The 17080-nt window shown below is 40.2% G+C and overlaps 1 protein-coding gene across 1 annotated transcript; it reads right to left on the bottom strand.

The window, feature by feature from the left end:
* Positions 1 to 1410: 1410 nt before the first annotated feature.
* Positions 1411 to 6256, bottom strand: LOC118504451. The gene is made up of 2 exons (XM_036038943.1): positions 4020 to 6256; positions 1411 to 2906 (listed from the first exon to the last, which is right to left on the bottom strand). Exons 1-2 carry the CDS (start codon positions 5919 to 5921, stop codon positions 1656 to 1658), a joined length of 3153 nt encoding a protein of 1050 aa, XP_035894836.1. The 5' UTR covers positions 5922 to 6256; the 3' UTR covers positions 1411 to 1655.
* Between the last annotated feature and the right edge of the window lie 10824 nt (positions 6257 to 17080).

The following is a 17080-nucleotide window of genomic DNA, read 5'->3' as shown; positions in this document are numbered from 1 at the left end:
TTAATGGCTTGCTTCTACTTTCCAAGTGTAAACACTGCCATCATCCTTGGTGAATACAAATTTTTGAGAAACGTTTTTTTTCTGTTCATTCCAGTTTCCGCTTCTTGTATCAAAATACCGCTGTACAGCATTCGCCCTTTTAATAGATTCATACGGAAAATTGATTCGTTAACGTTCAGTTTTTTAGCTGATCAGCGTTGGTTTGTGTTTCGATTTGGATTCTCGCTTCACTTCGCTCCGGTCCACTCTAAGCTCGTTATTTGTCCATTCAGCTCGGTGCTGGCATCCTATTTCAGGTATTCGTCAAAGGATCGATTTTCCAAAAAAGCGCATGTACAGTCACTAGCCGTTGTGGAAAAAGCTAGTGTGAAACAAAATCCGAATCTATTTTTTCTCTCTTTTAGTGTGTGTGTGTGTTGTTTTGTTTCGGCTACTATCCTCCTATTTCGTAGGCCATACTATATATACACATACACATAGGCCCGCACACAGTGCGCTGGTTTCGTATGAATCTTCGAGCGGAAACTTCAATGGCTGCCGGGGTTTTCCACGTTGGTCAGTTGGTGCCGTCCAATGAATCAGTTAACGAATGTAGCGGACCCAGTGAATTGGATTCTAAAACCTTCGTTACTAAAATAAAAACGGCGAATTCAGTGCCGCTATTGTGAGCAATCGGATGAAGGAAAAAATAATTCAACGTACTGATACACTTGCCGTTCGCTTGGTGGGACTGGTGAGCACGATTCCGGTCCCGGTTATGCATTACCACCACCGACCGACAGCTGAAAAAAAAGGACGACAGTCGGCCATATCTCAAGGTTTAGTTCTCACAAAAACTCCTATCAAACGGTGTAGTGGTGTACAAAAGCATTGCAGGGACATGGCAATTTGGGCAGAAAAGTTGTACACTCGAAACACACACACTCACTCACACATGTGTTCATCGGTTGCCACCGGGTCCGATAAGCCGTAACAAAAACGGGCATAAAAATTATCGATGATCAAACGGATGCGATAAAGTCGGTCGAGTTTGGCAGCGGATGATGGAACGGTGTGCAAAAAGCTGGGGTTTTGGGTGAATGCAAAGGATGCGCAGGATGAGCAACAGTACGAGCGATGTAACGATGTTTCTAATGCAATTGACTTTGAAACCTTGTAGAATGTGGTTGCAATTTAAAAAAGAGATATGTCCAGGCTTTCGTTTATGATTTAAAAAACAACAAAAGCAAAGCTTCTTTATGCATTGGATGCTGTTTCAGTTCGCGGATTAAGCATTTATTTCGTTTTAACATACAAATCGTGTTTTTGTGGAATTAATTTATGAATCATTCGACAAATGTAAATTTAATTCGTTGAAACTATGTATTCCATGTAAATTTCAGGCCCATATGTAATAAAGGCGGACTTTGTTTGTACAGTTTGAAAGTTCAATCCTTTATTGTAATAATGGTAAGTGGTGTTCGATAAGATAGACTGTGATCGTTTTTTCGTCTGCACACTCCGGCTGGTCAATTGCAACTGCCTCCGCGTCACACGTCCTACATCATTGTCACCGTCGCGTTCACTCACACACTCTCACATCCCTTGCAAGTCATCGCGTGATTCCTCCTTACACATCCACACGGCCTCTCCTGACAATTCATCCGCCTCGGATGTTATTCTTTAGTCACTTCTACTCTATACTTCTTCATTTGGCTAGAAGCTGTCGTTGTATGTTGTGAGCCCTCGCCACTAATTTTCTCTACTTTATATCGATCATTGGGCATCTTTTCTACAACCTTGTAAGGACCTAAAAACTGTGGTGCAGTTTTCATTCCTGGATTGAATTGGCTTCTTTGTACCACAACTACATCTCCTACTTCATACTTTGTTGATGATCTAGCACGTAGATCATAATTTCGTTTTTGTGTAGCCTGAGCTCTTTCGATACTTGATCTAGCTTGAGCCCTTAAAGCACTACGTTCCTCGTGAAATCGTGCTACACGTATTTCTTCCATCAATTCCGATAAACGCAAATCTTCTTTATGCCGCATTGTCACCCCAAACATCGCCTGGAAAGGTGTGACCCTAGTCGACTGATGTACATTCAAATTAATCCATTTTTGTACGTCTCCAACGTGCTTGTACCACTTTCGTGAATCGTTTACACATAATTTGGTCAACATTGCTAGTATCACCTGATTTGCTCTTTCGACCTGTCCATTGCCACGCGGCACGCCAGTAACTATTTCAATATGTTCAATATTCTCTTCCTCGCAATATTGTTTGAAACTGTTTGACGTAAATGCAGATCCTTTATCGCTTACTATTCTTCGTGGATTTCCAAACATTTCGCTTTGATTACGCAATCGCTGAATAACCTCATTGGAAGCTGTAGTCTTCGTCGGATATATCCACGTGTACTTGGTAAACGCATCCACCACAACAAAAATATATTTATACATTTTATCCGTAACCGCCATCGGACCTACGTGGTCAACATGATAGGTGTCAAACGGCACCTCTCCTTTTTCTATTGGATATAGCATTCCGTCTATCTTGCCTCTTTTACGTTCCGCAATCAAACACTTTACGCAACATTCGATCTTCCTCTTTATCTTCTCTGAGAGATTCGGTATGTAATAATCACGACTTATCATATCTTCCAGTTTACGCACTCCGAAATGTCCGTTTTCATGGGCTCTTCTTATAATTTCACCTTGTAATTCTACAGGTACGACTATAACTTCCTTACCTTTCACCAGCTTCATCACAACTTCGCCGTTCATACAGTAGTCATCATAAGGTTGTGTTGTTAATAATTGTCGTATGGCTGAAATTCTTTCGTCTTTCTTTTGCGCGGTTATTATCATCTCTACCACCGGATCATTCGTTACAATCATAATAGCTCGACTTAAAGCATCTACATGCCTCATTGACGTTCCTGGTCTATGAATTACTTTATAATCATATTCTTCCAACATTAAAGCCCATCTAGCTATGCGCGCAGAAAGTTCCTTTGCTTTAAAGGTGTGTTGAAAAGCCGAACAGTCTGTTACTATTTTGAAAGGTATTCCAAGCAAATAGACACGAAATTTCTCTACCGCTCGCACAACGGCTAATACTTCCAAATGGTACGCACTGTAGTTTTTCTCTGCATCATTCGTTTGGTGGCTCATATAATAAACAGGATGGAAATGATCGTCAGCGCCCTTCTGTAGCAGTACTGCTCCGTAACCTTCTTTTGAAGCATCCGTATGTACCTCTGTCGCAGCTTTTTGTTCATAAATCTTCAGCACTGGATCAGACACCAAACACTTCTTCAATCTTTCAAAACAATTCAAATGCATATTTGTAAACTCGTATTCAACGTTTTTACGCATCAAGTCTGTTAGCGGTTTAGCCATTATCGCGTAGCACTCGATAAACTTACGAAAATAACTCGTCAAACCCAGAAACCTTTGTAACTCCTTCACGTTTCTTGGCACCGGAAAAGAATTTATTGCTTTTAATTTATCGGGCGAAATGCTATAGGTACCATCCTTAATAACAAACCCCAAATATTCCACTTCGGGCTTAAGAAACTGAGATTTCTTCCAATTGAACTCAATTCCGTTTGCACTGGCAGCCTTGAACAACTTTTTCAACGTGATAATGTTCTCTTCTTCACTATTTGTCGCAATGATCAAATCATCCACATACACTAATATTTCACCGCTTTTGATCAGTTCACGGAACGCGTTGGCTACAAAACGACTAAAACATGCAGGACTGTTACACAGGCCGAATGGAGCTCGTAGAAACTCGTACTGGCCTGTATGTGTCACAAACGCTGTATACTTCTGGCTAGACTTCTCTATCGGCACATGGAAGAAAGAGTTCTTCAAATCCAGCGTTGTGAATACTTTTGCTCCTTGTAGCTTGTCAATTTGGTCTTCCATATTCCTCATCGGAAAACAATCCTTCTTTATCTTTCGGTTGAGCTCGCGGTAATCTACACACACTCGCATAGAACCATCTTTCTTCTTCGCTAGCACTACAGGACTCGCATAATCACTGTTACTTTCCCGAATTATGCCTGCGTTCAACCACTCGTTTACTGTTTTTTCTAGCACTTCTTTTTCTTTCGGGGCAAACCGCCTTGGATTGGTTTGCACCGGGTGTTCGTCTTCGAGAAGGATTTTCATTTCCACGGTACTCTTTACATCTTCACACGGCACGTAGTTAGAAATTAGGGATTTGACTTCACTTGCATATTGTTTCGGTACATCGATTTCGTTCTCGCACAGCATAATGTCCATAATTTCGCATTCTTCTCGCTTTAACACTTGCACACCGTTCGTGGTCACCTTTACATCAAAATGCTGAAGGGACGCCGTTCCGAGCACAGCCGCAAAAGACATACTTTTATTCGGTACTAGATAGAAAAGCACATCACGGTATTGGTGACAGTCGATACACATATCTACTTGGAACACACCATCAGCAGCAATTTCGTTGCCACCAAAACCTTTTAGCTTCATTGTAGTGGTACTTAGGCAGGGTTTTCCGATTTTTTCATATGTGTAATGCGTCATCAAATTCATTGGACTGCCGGTATCAAACAAAGCGTCAATAATTACCGATTCTACTTTCACTTGAATTATCGTTCTCTGCAGCCACACTTGCTTTTCAGATGACCTCTTCGATGTAAATTCGTCTTCCCACTTAGTTACACTTGAAGGAGGGTGCTCACTATGGTTTGGCTCTACACTTGGTCCACAAATCAACACATTTTGTTTCTCCTTCTGGCTACTCGTGCCACCTTTCTTGCATTCGCGCGCTCGATGCCCAAACGTATTGCACGAAAAACACTTAGGTCCTGCACCTTTCTGTGGACAATCCGCGGAAACATGTGACGTTTCACCGCAATTGAAACAACTACGCTTCTTGCTCATTGTGTTGTTTTCCTTTTCACGTGCTTTCTCTTTTCTGTTTCCAAAATCGTCGCGCTTCTTTTTGTTCTTGGAATCCTTCATCACTCTTTCGAAATTCAGTAGTTTCCGCTTAAGCCGTTCGATGCTTTGCGCTTCGTATAAAATCGTTTGGTGATGCTCATCGTCCGTAATACCGTTTACTATGTATTCGCAGAGGCTAGGTTCGTCGAGTTCGATAGGGAGCGCTAGCCGTTGCATCTCGTAAATATAATCACGGATGGACTCTGAGTTCTTCTTCTTACGGTTCGTCAACGCACGATGTACATCGCTTGCCCGTACGCGTGGTGCAAATTCTCTAATCAGCGCTTGTTCTAACTTCTTAAAACTGCTGAAACTGCTCCGAAGCGAAAATACAAAACGTTTCGCGGTACCAGTTAATTTCTTTCGGCACATTATTAATTGTTGCTCATCGTCCCATCGAGCAGCTTTGCACACGCCTTTGAGCTGCATCAACCATAACCGTACGTCTTCTCCTTCCTCCGCACCAAAGGATTCAATACTCTCTTCCATATCGCGGAAAGAGTAAACCTTCGTACGTCGTGATGCGCGTAGTCGATTTGCTAACGGTGTAGAAGTATTGGTTCGAATTGCCGTCTGAAACATATCATCGGATTCATTGTCTTCACTGTCGTCGTTGTCCGCTTCGTCGTCCTCGCCGTTGGTGCTAAAGCCGTCTCTTTCTGCACGTTCCTCGTTATCGGAGTGTGAGCCGTCTTTCTCACAACTACCGACAACTCCACGTTCAGCGTCTTCTGTGTGTGAGTCGTCTTTCTCACACACGCCGTCTTTCTGTGGATCGCGATCGTCTTCACCATTTTCACCTCCAGAATTCGTCATGTTCCGATGGTTAATGATTTTTTTCGCGATATCTCGTTTTCCACCGATGGCTGGCAAACCAAGCTTTTCGCACTCGCGTGTCAACCCAACTTTGGTGAAATTTTCGCACAATTCGTCAACCGTCGCCATTTCGTCGTTAGTTCGTCGTTATTCACTTGAATCCTTTCTCGTGTCGCTTGATCGCTTCACTTTATCTATATCGAGATCACGCACTTCCCGGACGAGCCCCCATGTAATAAAGGCGGACTTTGTTTGTACAGTTTGAAAGTTCAATCCTTTATTGTAATAATGGTAAGTGGTGTTCGATAAGATAGACTGTGATCGTTTTTTCGTCTGCACACTCCGGCTGGTCAATTGCAACTGCCTCCGCGTCACACGTCCTACATCATTGTCACCGTCGCGTTCACTCACACACTCTCACATCCCTTGCAAGTCATCGCGTGATTCCTCCTTACACATCCACACATATGAAACAAAACTAGCTAGTTCCCAAGCTTAAATAAGGTAACGATTTGAATCTAGCTCGCAACCACACACCTACAAGCTCATTAAACTGCCTTAGCAAATGATTTAAATACTTAAATTCAAAATTAGGTTTGCAAAACGGTCCCTCCACCACTAACGCAGCCTTGCGCAGCCACAGACAAGGGTATGATGCACAATTGAGTTGCTTAAAACTTCTCTAGTTTAAAACAATAAGACAAGAAAAAGTGTTTAACGCTTATTGGGCATAATGGTGTAATCTATAAACTAATCAAAAATTCAAAATATTTCATCCGTTTCATCAAAGTTTATTTTTTGAATAGCTCAACTGCTGTGATTAATAAATCTAAATCTAAAGTTTACTCTCCTTTTGCCACAAGGAAGTGTACTTAAACCCTTACTTTATGACATATACGACTAACATACCTAAAATGACAAAATGTCTGCAATACCAATTCCCATACAATTTGGCCATAAGCACCTGCAGTAAACTTTCAAAATCTATTATAAAAACGCTAAACGATAAACGTTAAGTCATGAAATACCTGTCAACAATATTGCAGTGGATGGAAATTGAAGATCAACCCCAATAAATCCGAATTCACATTTTTTACTCGTTTCACCAGCCAGACTCATAGTAAAAATTGAGAACCTTTAATCAGAAGAAGTATACAAATCATGGCGTTTCAAATTAAAATACTTGGGCATGGTTTTAGATCAAATAATCACCTTCAAACCACATATCGAAAGCATTTTAATCTCATTTGAAAAAAATGTATGCTAGCTTCTTTTGGTTCTTGAATAGAAATTCAAAATGAAATCCTAGAAATAACATTCTCATGTACAAATTCCAAAATAGGCCAACAAAGTAGTAAAAATAAATTCTTTATTCGTCTCTTTAAAATTGAACTAAAATTGAACAAATACTATGCTACTGAAATCCTTCTTCCTCCTTTAACAACAACATTCACCAATATTCACTGTTCGGATAAAAAAGATTAGGTTTATGTTTCTACTTATTTGTTACGTCTCGTTCATCAATAGATTCTTTTCTCTTATCCTGAGGACAGGTTTTGAATATTTTCTCACCCAAAATTAAAGCTCTCAAAAAAGAAGATGTTACACAATACTTACAGTCAAACTAAAAAAAGTTTAATGGAAGTGATTAATGCGAAATTTAACATTACAATGCCATATTTTTATATATTATTATTAAATAGTGCTATTAAAATTCAATAAGGAAATTTAAAATTACTACATATTAAACAAACAAAAACCAAAATATGCAAGTTTCTTTTGTTCTTACGGCGAAATGTTTCGTAAGATCCGAGAAATAACTCGTACATACCAACAGTATACGCCCAGAAAACAAATTCATTGCGTTCTTCGCTTTACTAGTCCAGAAATTAAAAATCCCAACTATTTCATAATTGTTTCTTTGGTTTTGATTTCACCTTTTGACTCTTATCATCAATGATGGCTAACAAACAATCATTTGTCAACTTAAGCCGTGTAATATCAGTGCACCGAAACATCCGTTAAAATGTTTCACACAGGCAACGCACGATTTTGAAGCAAATTATTTACGATGAAATATGACACCACTCACACATTTTATTGTTTGTCCCTGATTCCGATTGTTCCAGCTGCACAGACAATAGCATTAGGACGCAGTAGAAACTTCTGCCTTTCCGGAAGCTATTTCCCAATCGAACCATCCGCTTGCCCTCGAGCACGTTTATGGTGATGGTATGAGAATGGATAAATCAAATTTATTGTTATTCGACCGATAAAGTTCAATAAAAATCAACCGGCATCATCGTTTTCAATGAACTGTGCGGCGAAGCACGGTGCAGGTCCGAGTTCGATTATCGATCGGAGCCCCTAACGGCGACCAAATTTCCATTCCTTGCCCGTCTAAGATTTCCCCACGGATATGTGCCGTGAAAATTGGTCATTTTACTCGAACGCTACTGAACACAGCCACAATCTTTTCGACCCGTTCTCGATCTGTGTGTGTGTGATTTTTTGTTGGTTGGTATCAGATTATGGCAATTGTCTCGCAGCCATTTGTGTGATTGCAGATACGACTGCCCGCTGGATCGAATGCAAGGCAGGCAACAAACGTAGATAAAATTATTATCTTCAGCAATAAATAGTGGCGGAGCACTTAAAGTTGCTGGAGATCAAGGTATGGTCAATGTGAACTAAAAAAATCGAAAATATATTTTCCAAGTTAAATAGAGATGAAATACTAATTTGTTGTCTCAACCATACGACACGAAATCATGATTAAATATTTCTCATTTTTGACCTCGCATAAAGCTTTTGTTCCATGGATTTAATTATTGGTATTTTACACTGGTATTCAATCGAATTCTTTCTTATTTAAAGATGTGCCTGTTTCAAACATACATTCAGAAACGACATCACTAGGATCTCTAAAGAAACTCGATAGAACTCTACAATAGAAAACGCATTCGCGTTCGCTGCATTTCTGATGACAACAAAGACCTGCAGCTGCCATTGATCAGCTCCTTACATATTTTACCGTGGATAAGGAGGATGCCGCGCATACAATTCCTTTAGAAGTACGGTGAAAAAAAACACTCAAAACAAAGGCATTCTTCTGAATCCACTGGGAAGTTCGCTTTACATTTGACAGTCCATAATCAAAGCCCAACTCAAACAACGTACTTGAAAGTTCCAGCACAACGGTTTGAACTCATGGTATGATGCATTGTATTAGTTTGAATGCTCCCTGTGCAATAATGCATTATATGTTTTGTTTCTAAAGTGCCAGCGCAATGCAAAATGCGGGTTCATGAAATTTTGTGAACGGATCTAATTATTTAACTGATTGCTCGTATCTATCGAATCCTGTAAAAATGTAATGCTGATATTAAAGCCGAGGGGTTTTAAAAATACTGCATATTTTAGTGTTTAAGGATTCTAAAGCCTTCAAACTTTATTTGTTTTGATCAAAAAGAACCAACAAAGTTTGATTCTTCCATGCCAACACGTGAACTGATGGTTGATATCTTCAAAAAAGAGAATTCTTACTTAGTGGAAGGATTCAAATTTCTAAAACATCCCTACACATTTTTAAATCATAATTGCAATTGAGCTTCAATTCATGGTTTGTTTGGTTTCCGTTTTATATTATATTATGTTTCTGACCCGGTTTTCATTGCACAATAGTGGAGTGAGTGTAGAAACAAAAAAGCATTTCGATACAACACTATCAGCAATGTGACAGCATGCTCGCGACGACTTTTGCCCACAAAGCACCGATTTTGTGAATGTGCGAATCCGTAAAGCAAACAAAAATTATAATTTATTCAACCGACACCAACTGGGCGATTGTTGTGCAGGTGTGCTGTCATGGCACCCGTTGGCCACGTGGTGAACATAAAACTGAAAGCACCAAGCATTCGTTAACAGCCGCGCACAGTCCGGCGAAAGAATTATGATCTCCAATTTCGTTGCCACACCCCAACGCGGGGCGTCGTTCGTTGAAAGTTTGAGTGTGGTGCTGGGTTGATGGGATTACTCCCACCTTGCAGCAACCCATCGCTGTAGAGCCTTCTGCTTTAAGTATTTAGTCATAATGTCAAAACACCTTTCAATCCTTTTCTAAAGACGCAAAACTGGTTCATTGCCTCATCATCGAAGGGCATCACCCGGTTTCCACGAACTGGCGTGGAGCTAATTTGACTGATATTAAGCTGATAAAATTAAGTACAGCGCTCGCTATGATTTGCCGCCCCACTAAATGATGAAGGACGATGAGCAGCAGAATAATCGATACGAACTGCTTTATATTCGTCGTAGCGATTTACATCATCCTAAATTTAATCCAGTGCTTATCGTAACAATCCACTGCGCAGACCCACACTACGCTCGTACGGAACAGTTTGCTGAGCGCCGGGCGAATTTTGGCAGGGATTATGAATTAATTTATTTTGCCGAACCATTTTCCATGCAAACGACCAGCTTAAATAATGTTTGACATTTTGACTTTGAAACCTTGGCTTTTTTTTAATGGGCTATTTGCCTCTGTTTGACAGTGTTAATGTAACCATGCTTTTCGGAACAGCTTTCTAACTGGTCCTGCGTATTTGAGGCACAGGGAAAAGGCTACAGTTTATAAAACATTTTATGAAAAACAAATCACAATTTCATTTTACTGAAAATATTTTTTCTCGAAACATGCAACATTCATCTTCTCATAACATCTGGCTTAAAATGTTTCCTTGATGATATAATAAAAGCCTTAAATTAGTTTTGCTTTACCTAAGACTATTTGAGAGTCATCGTCATCGGAAGTGCATTCAATCCAATTTCCCAAGACTCAGTTAATACTCAACTCACCGAGTGCCATTTGTTGCTCACACTGGTGAGAAAATAACTCACCTTCTCACTATCTCTTCCAGTCACCTAAAAAAATAGCTTCCAGTCAGGAGTTCAGTGATTTGCTTCAGCACTCTCCATTCGTTTGTTGCTCAGTATTGTGGCTGGAGTTATTATTTCCTTGACACTTGCATTTGTCCTTCTGAGCAAACATTAGTCGTCTTTTCTGGGATAGTGTATTTATTGTGCATTGTTTGATTGTTTGGTCGCAGTGCTGTTAACACTAAAGGCATAAGGATGTGTCGTATCGTTTCTCTACAATAATTTGGTTTAACACTTTGATCACTCGGAACAATCTTCAGGCAGGCATACAATTATCCTGATGGACCTGTGCAGAACAAAGATAAAAAAGGGTATAATAAAACGAGCTCGCTCTTTTGGTCGTTAATACAAAAGAACAATCAATACAATAGCACAAGTGCGAAGTGAGTGCAGCCGCTTTGGTATATTTATATTTAAAACCCAGCGTTGGCCCACCATTTGCGAGTTTCGATGGTCGGGAAGCTATTTTTCACATAAAGTGATATAAATTTTTCCTCACATTCTGCTGCCTGGTGATGGTTTGAATATTTCAACAGGAATGTCGCTCCACTTTTATGCTTTTTAGGGCAACGACACGCTCAGTTTCCTTTTGACCCTCACCCACCTCGCTGCAGGAAGGTGGTTCGGTGAATGTTTTTTGGCACAATATGGTACAATAACAAAAAAAGGGAAGAGTGGTGCGAGAGAAAAAAAGAAGAAGAAACGGAACGATAAAGGAGTGAACTTTCGAAGAACCGTTAAAGTACCGGCAATGGACACTTTTCACCGCACGAATATCAGCCGTTGGTAGCCGTTGCATTATTAACAGGATTTGCCCTCAGTGCACCATTTAGATACGGTACCAAGATGAAGCGAGCTGAGCCACCGAGAGAAGGAGAGAGTGAGAGAGTCAAATCCGAATGGGATAGAAAGTGAAACTACAGAGTAGAGTGTCGTCGTTTTTAATGCAAAGCTACCCCACTCGCTGCACTGTCTGGTATGGTGCTGGGGGTAAAGCGGTATTTGGGAGAAATGTTTGGCCCGACAATTTGCTTAAATCCCCCAATTGCTAATGGAATGACTATTCGATGGCTTGTGACAGTTTGAGCGTTGTTCTGAAAACTGTAGGAAGGGTTTTTTGGGCTGAAAAGGCTTCACCGACTGCATACCATTCGGTTCGTTAATTTCGACGAACACCAGCATCGGTTTTTGGCAAAATAATGTGCTCAAGATACCCTAGTGGCGAGATCGTTATTTTTACTGTCCATTGTTTCTTTTCGAGATTTTTCAGTACAATAATAGTATAGCAAAATCATTTTTGGAAATGTGTTACTTTTATTAACTTAAATTCTCATAGCTTTATTGTTAGTAGATAACATGTTTCTTTTCGACTAGGTAAAATAAGTAAAACATAATGAACCAATCTGCACCACAATTTGAGACCAAATTTGCTTAATTATTCATCCACAGTATCTGTGTTTATTTTGCTGAATATTTTTACCCATTCCGTGTCCGACCATCAAAAACAGATCGATTTCAAACATCAAAATGTAAATAAATCCTCTTACATGAATGTGGCTTAACGAGCGGTACGGTACACTACGCCAAACAGCATCATACCTTCGCGAATCATGCGAAAAGGTGGGCATATTCGAGTACACCTTTCTTTGTCCAACCGTTAGCCGATTGTTTTTATACGCCCGTCCGTACTCTGCCAACCCGTCCCGCGTGTTCCCTCATTCCCACGTTATTGAGAATGCGGTAGCATAGCATGTTCCTGGTAGTAATGAAAATAAGCAACATCTTCACGGAAAATTCATTAAAAATAATGAGGTATATCATATTATTACGCATTTCTTGCGTGCTTCCTATTCATCATTGTTTCATCATTGTTGTGTCGAGTCGTTTGGAATGATGGCAGATGTTGGTTAGTGAGTGGGGTTTATTTTTTGTTCTTTGCATTCCTTTAGATAAGAGGGCATAGCCAAGGATTTGGAGTAGGATAAATATTGGCCTTGATGAATATTTTTTCCTGCTCTTGAAGGACTCAGTGGGTCGATCGATTGCTTATGCGAAAAAACACTTATATTTTCTGCAATTATTCAATATGGCTTCAAGCCGTCTAACTAGAAATATAAATAAAATAAAAAAAAATCTACAATTAAAAATGTATTAATGCAAGCTCAGAAAACTTATATTTATTTCATCGTAAGCTCTCTTACAACATGGGCAATGCTGAGAATTAATGGCAAGATTGTTGAACACGCCCTATCGTTTTATAGCTCATCATTTTATTTAGCTCCGTTGCCAGCTAAGCATATTATTTGTAACGGCAGTAGAACACTTCCTTCGTCTCAGCTGTCTTGTGATAGCATGGATGTTTTTCCTTCATTATGTACTAATCATTAACATCATTGTGGTACATAATTGAGAAGGTTATAGCGTAAACCAGATAAACATCCATAACAGCTTTTTTTCTAGGGGAGACAGTCTGGCCATAAAACACACCGAACAGACGGGATTTTCCAAAATAAGATGACTTTGTGGTGAGCGCAAAATCAAGAATTTAGGTTGGCATGTAAATCTATGTAACTGATTGACCGTCAGAAAAAAGGGAAAAAAGTTTCATTACCAAAAGCTCAAAGCTAACTGAAATTGTAAATTAAAATTTCATTAATGCTCAACATTGCTAAACCGATGTAATTCACATAAAACACGATTTTCTTTGTTCAGCTTATCTAGATGAATGATGAAAGCAACGATACGCTCGTTACAAATGTTTCTATAAAATAACAATAAACACACCTCATTCATACCTATTCAAAAATCATCTGTCGGTTAAGCGAAAGTGTGTAATAACATTAACAGCAATCTCGGAAATGTATCATCAAATATCAACACATAAAAGCAAACATTAGTACCAACCGAATTGCGTTTTTGTCCGTCACTTCGACTATTTCGATGGCTTTTTCGAGGTTTTCGTTGCTCAATTGCTGATATTCGGCTACAGACGTTGCAGTGCGCAAGAAAAGCAATTACGAATGTAAAGTGGCACTTTAATTTTATGAAAATTGAAATCTCCTTAGAAACAACCGACATTCCTTCGGTTCGAAGCATTGGACACTGATGTCAAGGTTTACCTGGTTTCTGCAGTCGTTTCTGAATATTTTGCCCGCGTGATGAGAGCTGTTTTTTCTTCTTTAATTTCATAAGGATAAAATCTTTTAAACGTACATTTGGCTTAATATAATAACAAGAAATGTTGTTAAAAAAATCTAAATCAACCTTAGTATTGAATAAAAATACTTGAAATAGGCCAGCTGCAAAAGCAGAACAAAAATTTTGACTCCATCAAACATTTGCATAACCTCGATCCGCCCCGGAATGTAGACCAAAACCGCGCTAGTGGATGCTGTTGTCGTTTATTACAGCATCATTTGGCTGTACAAGGTTTATTACAAAACCAAGTGAACATCCCGAAACCTTCCAGTCGAACAAGGCCAACTGGCAAACATGCAACAACACCACTGCAAAGTGGCGCCCGCCGTTTCGTTTCTTGGAGAAAAAAAGACACCAACGATACCACAAATCTGTCTAGTGACTGATGACTGAAACCGGCAACACCGGCTAGCCTCTTTATCAACCACTGTGTCGAAAATGCTGAACACAAGCAGTTTTAACCAGAACTTCAACAGCTGCACCTACCTAGCTGGTAGTCAGGGAGAATGGTGCTATTAAGCGAAAGTGGCATGCATCCGGTTTTTTGAAGAATGCTTCACATCCGCCCAGTACTTTGTTGGAGAACCTTTGACGCCTTTCCGAACCAAGCGCTGCTACGATTGCTTGGTTTCATCGATCGCAGCGTACAGGCCGAACCGGCAAAAGCATCAACAGTTGCTGCCACAAAATGGTACGGTAGCGTAGTTAAAGCGCTTACAATATTTTCATTGAGAGAACCAGCACAGTCCGTTCATCTCATCAGCTTTGGACGTTGAATGCTACAACTGGAAGCCATATTTACTGGCAAATATGGAAGTAATAGCTTGAACCATAACAAAGGTTGATATTGGCAATTGTATATGCTACGCACGCTTCTTATTATATGGATTGTTTGATTATTATTGAGAATAAACCATTCGACCAAGGGTCGATGTATCAAAAGTTATAATTTGGTGAAGAGTTACGTAAGCTTGTTTGCATTTGCTAGACGATTTTGTTTCCGACAGTTTTTATATAAACAAACAAGCATTGCAGCTACCTTTTTGAAATTAATTATGATAACCAGTGTATGAAAGACCATGCTCCCTTCACGAAGTGCGATCAAATTTCACGGACAACGGGCAATGTACACCATTCACATCACGGTACTCAATCAATCACTCCGGACAGTGCTAACTCATTTCAACTGCACACATCATAACAAGTCATAGGGCCATAACCAACGGTAAACAAAACCATTGCAACCTGTGTGCAAAAGCTGCACACGAGCATGCACCGTATTTCCCAGCGTTGCTCACTAGTTGGCTCTCTCGGGTATATAAGCAGTTGGCAACCACCAGGAGCACTATAATTAACCGATTTACATTTCAGTCAGGTATCTATGCTTTCCGGGAACACTGGTTGTAAATGAGCTTTCAAGGTTCGAAGTATTTCAATTGTAAGGATAACTCGTACCGTAAGGGTACGCCAACATTTGCACCTGGTATCCTTTGGCACCAGCCAGCAACTTTTGGCAGGTTAGTATTACTCGTCATTTGATTCTTCCGCACTGCATATCATTCAAACGAGAAACACCAGACACCAGAGGTTGGGGTGTGTTTGTGTGAACATTTTCCCGCTCTCTACCTGAATAACTCCAGCCCAGTTCCTTTCTACCACACGACCATCGTGTGTTTGTGCTTTGTACAAAGGATTGATTTTCAATGTGCTGTACGCAAAAGCGGTGGCAAACATTTACGAAAACAGACAACAAAGCTCCTTGAGCTAACTGACGCCATATTCTTGTTGCACGCACATAGCTTCCGCGACTAACCATTTGAAGTGGCGGCTGACTGAAAGCGGCAACTGCTTAAAACTATCATACCACCTCAAAACGTATGCAAACGAGAAAATCCCATGATAAATAGAGCAAAGTTTGCGCACCTCGCTCGCACCACAATTACCGCGTTTCGGAGCAGTGAAATTAAACCACCCGGTCGGTGAATATGAACCACAGGTATCACTCGTATGTGTGTGTGTGTGGTGGGTTGCAGCCAAGACAGTGCACAGCCACAGTATCGCCCAGAACAAGGCGAAGTTTCACCGTGAAGCGTGAAAGTTTCATCTTCGGAAGTTGTGATTTTAGCTCGTAATAGTCATCATAGAATTAGTGCCCATTCCCGCACACTTGGAACATGGTCCAATCAAAGATAGGAAACTTTGCCAAAACTAATCTGCTTTCAGTGGGTATGGTGGGTTTTGTTAAAGCTAAGCAACGAGCTTGTGATTGAACCTTTAAAACCAAGACCCACACTATGAACAATGAACAGCGAACTCACGCTTTCTTTTGGTATGATAAAACTGGAAGACTGATTAAACTTTTGTTGGCTCGGAGAATCGATTCAAAATTTCATATTTATAAATGATTTAAAAAGGTTTTGAAATAGTTGAACTATAACGAAAAAAGTACTAGTCACTAAACGTTGCTAGCGTTCTTGCTCGGTTCAGAAGCGTGAATCAATATTTGTTTACACCTGACTCGTTCATCGCATCGGTTTTCCTGTGCAAACGAACGCAGCCCAGCAGCTGCAACTTGCACTGTGTAACGACTTTCTTCCCTGGTAGCCATGGTGGTCATTTACAGTTGTCCCGGGTTTGATCAGATGCGATCTGTGGCAAACTGTGGTATGCCAACCAACACGTCCGACACTATCCGGTGGTCATCATGTCACACACACACACACACACACACACACACACACACAAAACCGGAAGGTAAAATCATTCCTAACCATCGGAAAGAGGATACGTTGAAATTTCACCAACATCCTCTAGCTTCACAAACAAACCGAGTTTTTCTGCTGCTGGGACCTTTGCATGACGGTTTGGTTCCAAAACATTCAGCAAAGAAGCAGCAAAAAACCTGGCCCCGGATGTTTTTCCAAGGATAGCTTCAAGGATCTTCTGAACTAAACTCTGATCCAACGCTTCTCCAATGTATTCCGTTACGCTCAGTGTGAGTCATTCGAAACGAACATTTTGAAACGAAGAATTACAGCTTCGTTTTGCTACCGTTTGCCATTTCAAAGCACTGAGACCCGGATAATAAGTGTTCTGGTCACGTTATATATATTGTTGATTTATTTTCCATTCATATTCCCCATTCAACAGCG

The sequence above is a fragment of the Anopheles stephensi genome, chromosome 2 (assembly GCF_013141755.1).
Source record: "Anopheles stephensi strain Indian chromosome 2, UCI_ANSTEP_V1.0, whole genome shotgun sequence".
NCBI classification, from domain to species: domain Eukaryota; kingdom Metazoa; phylum Arthropoda; class Insecta; order Diptera; family Culicidae; genus Anopheles; species Anopheles stephensi.
This window is presented reverse-complemented; position numbering and strand designations above follow the sequence as displayed.

Excerpts from the sequence above, each read along its gene's own strand:
- LOC118504451 (XM_036038943.1), bottom strand. The coding sequence starts at position 5,921 with ATGGCGACGGTTGACGAATTGTGCGAAAATTTCACCAAAGTTGGGTTG. Across the intron at positions 2,907-4,019 it reads ACAGTGATTATGCGAGTCCT|GTAGATGCTTTAAGTCGAGC; the intron begins GTAGTGCTAGCG and ends TCAATGAGGCAT.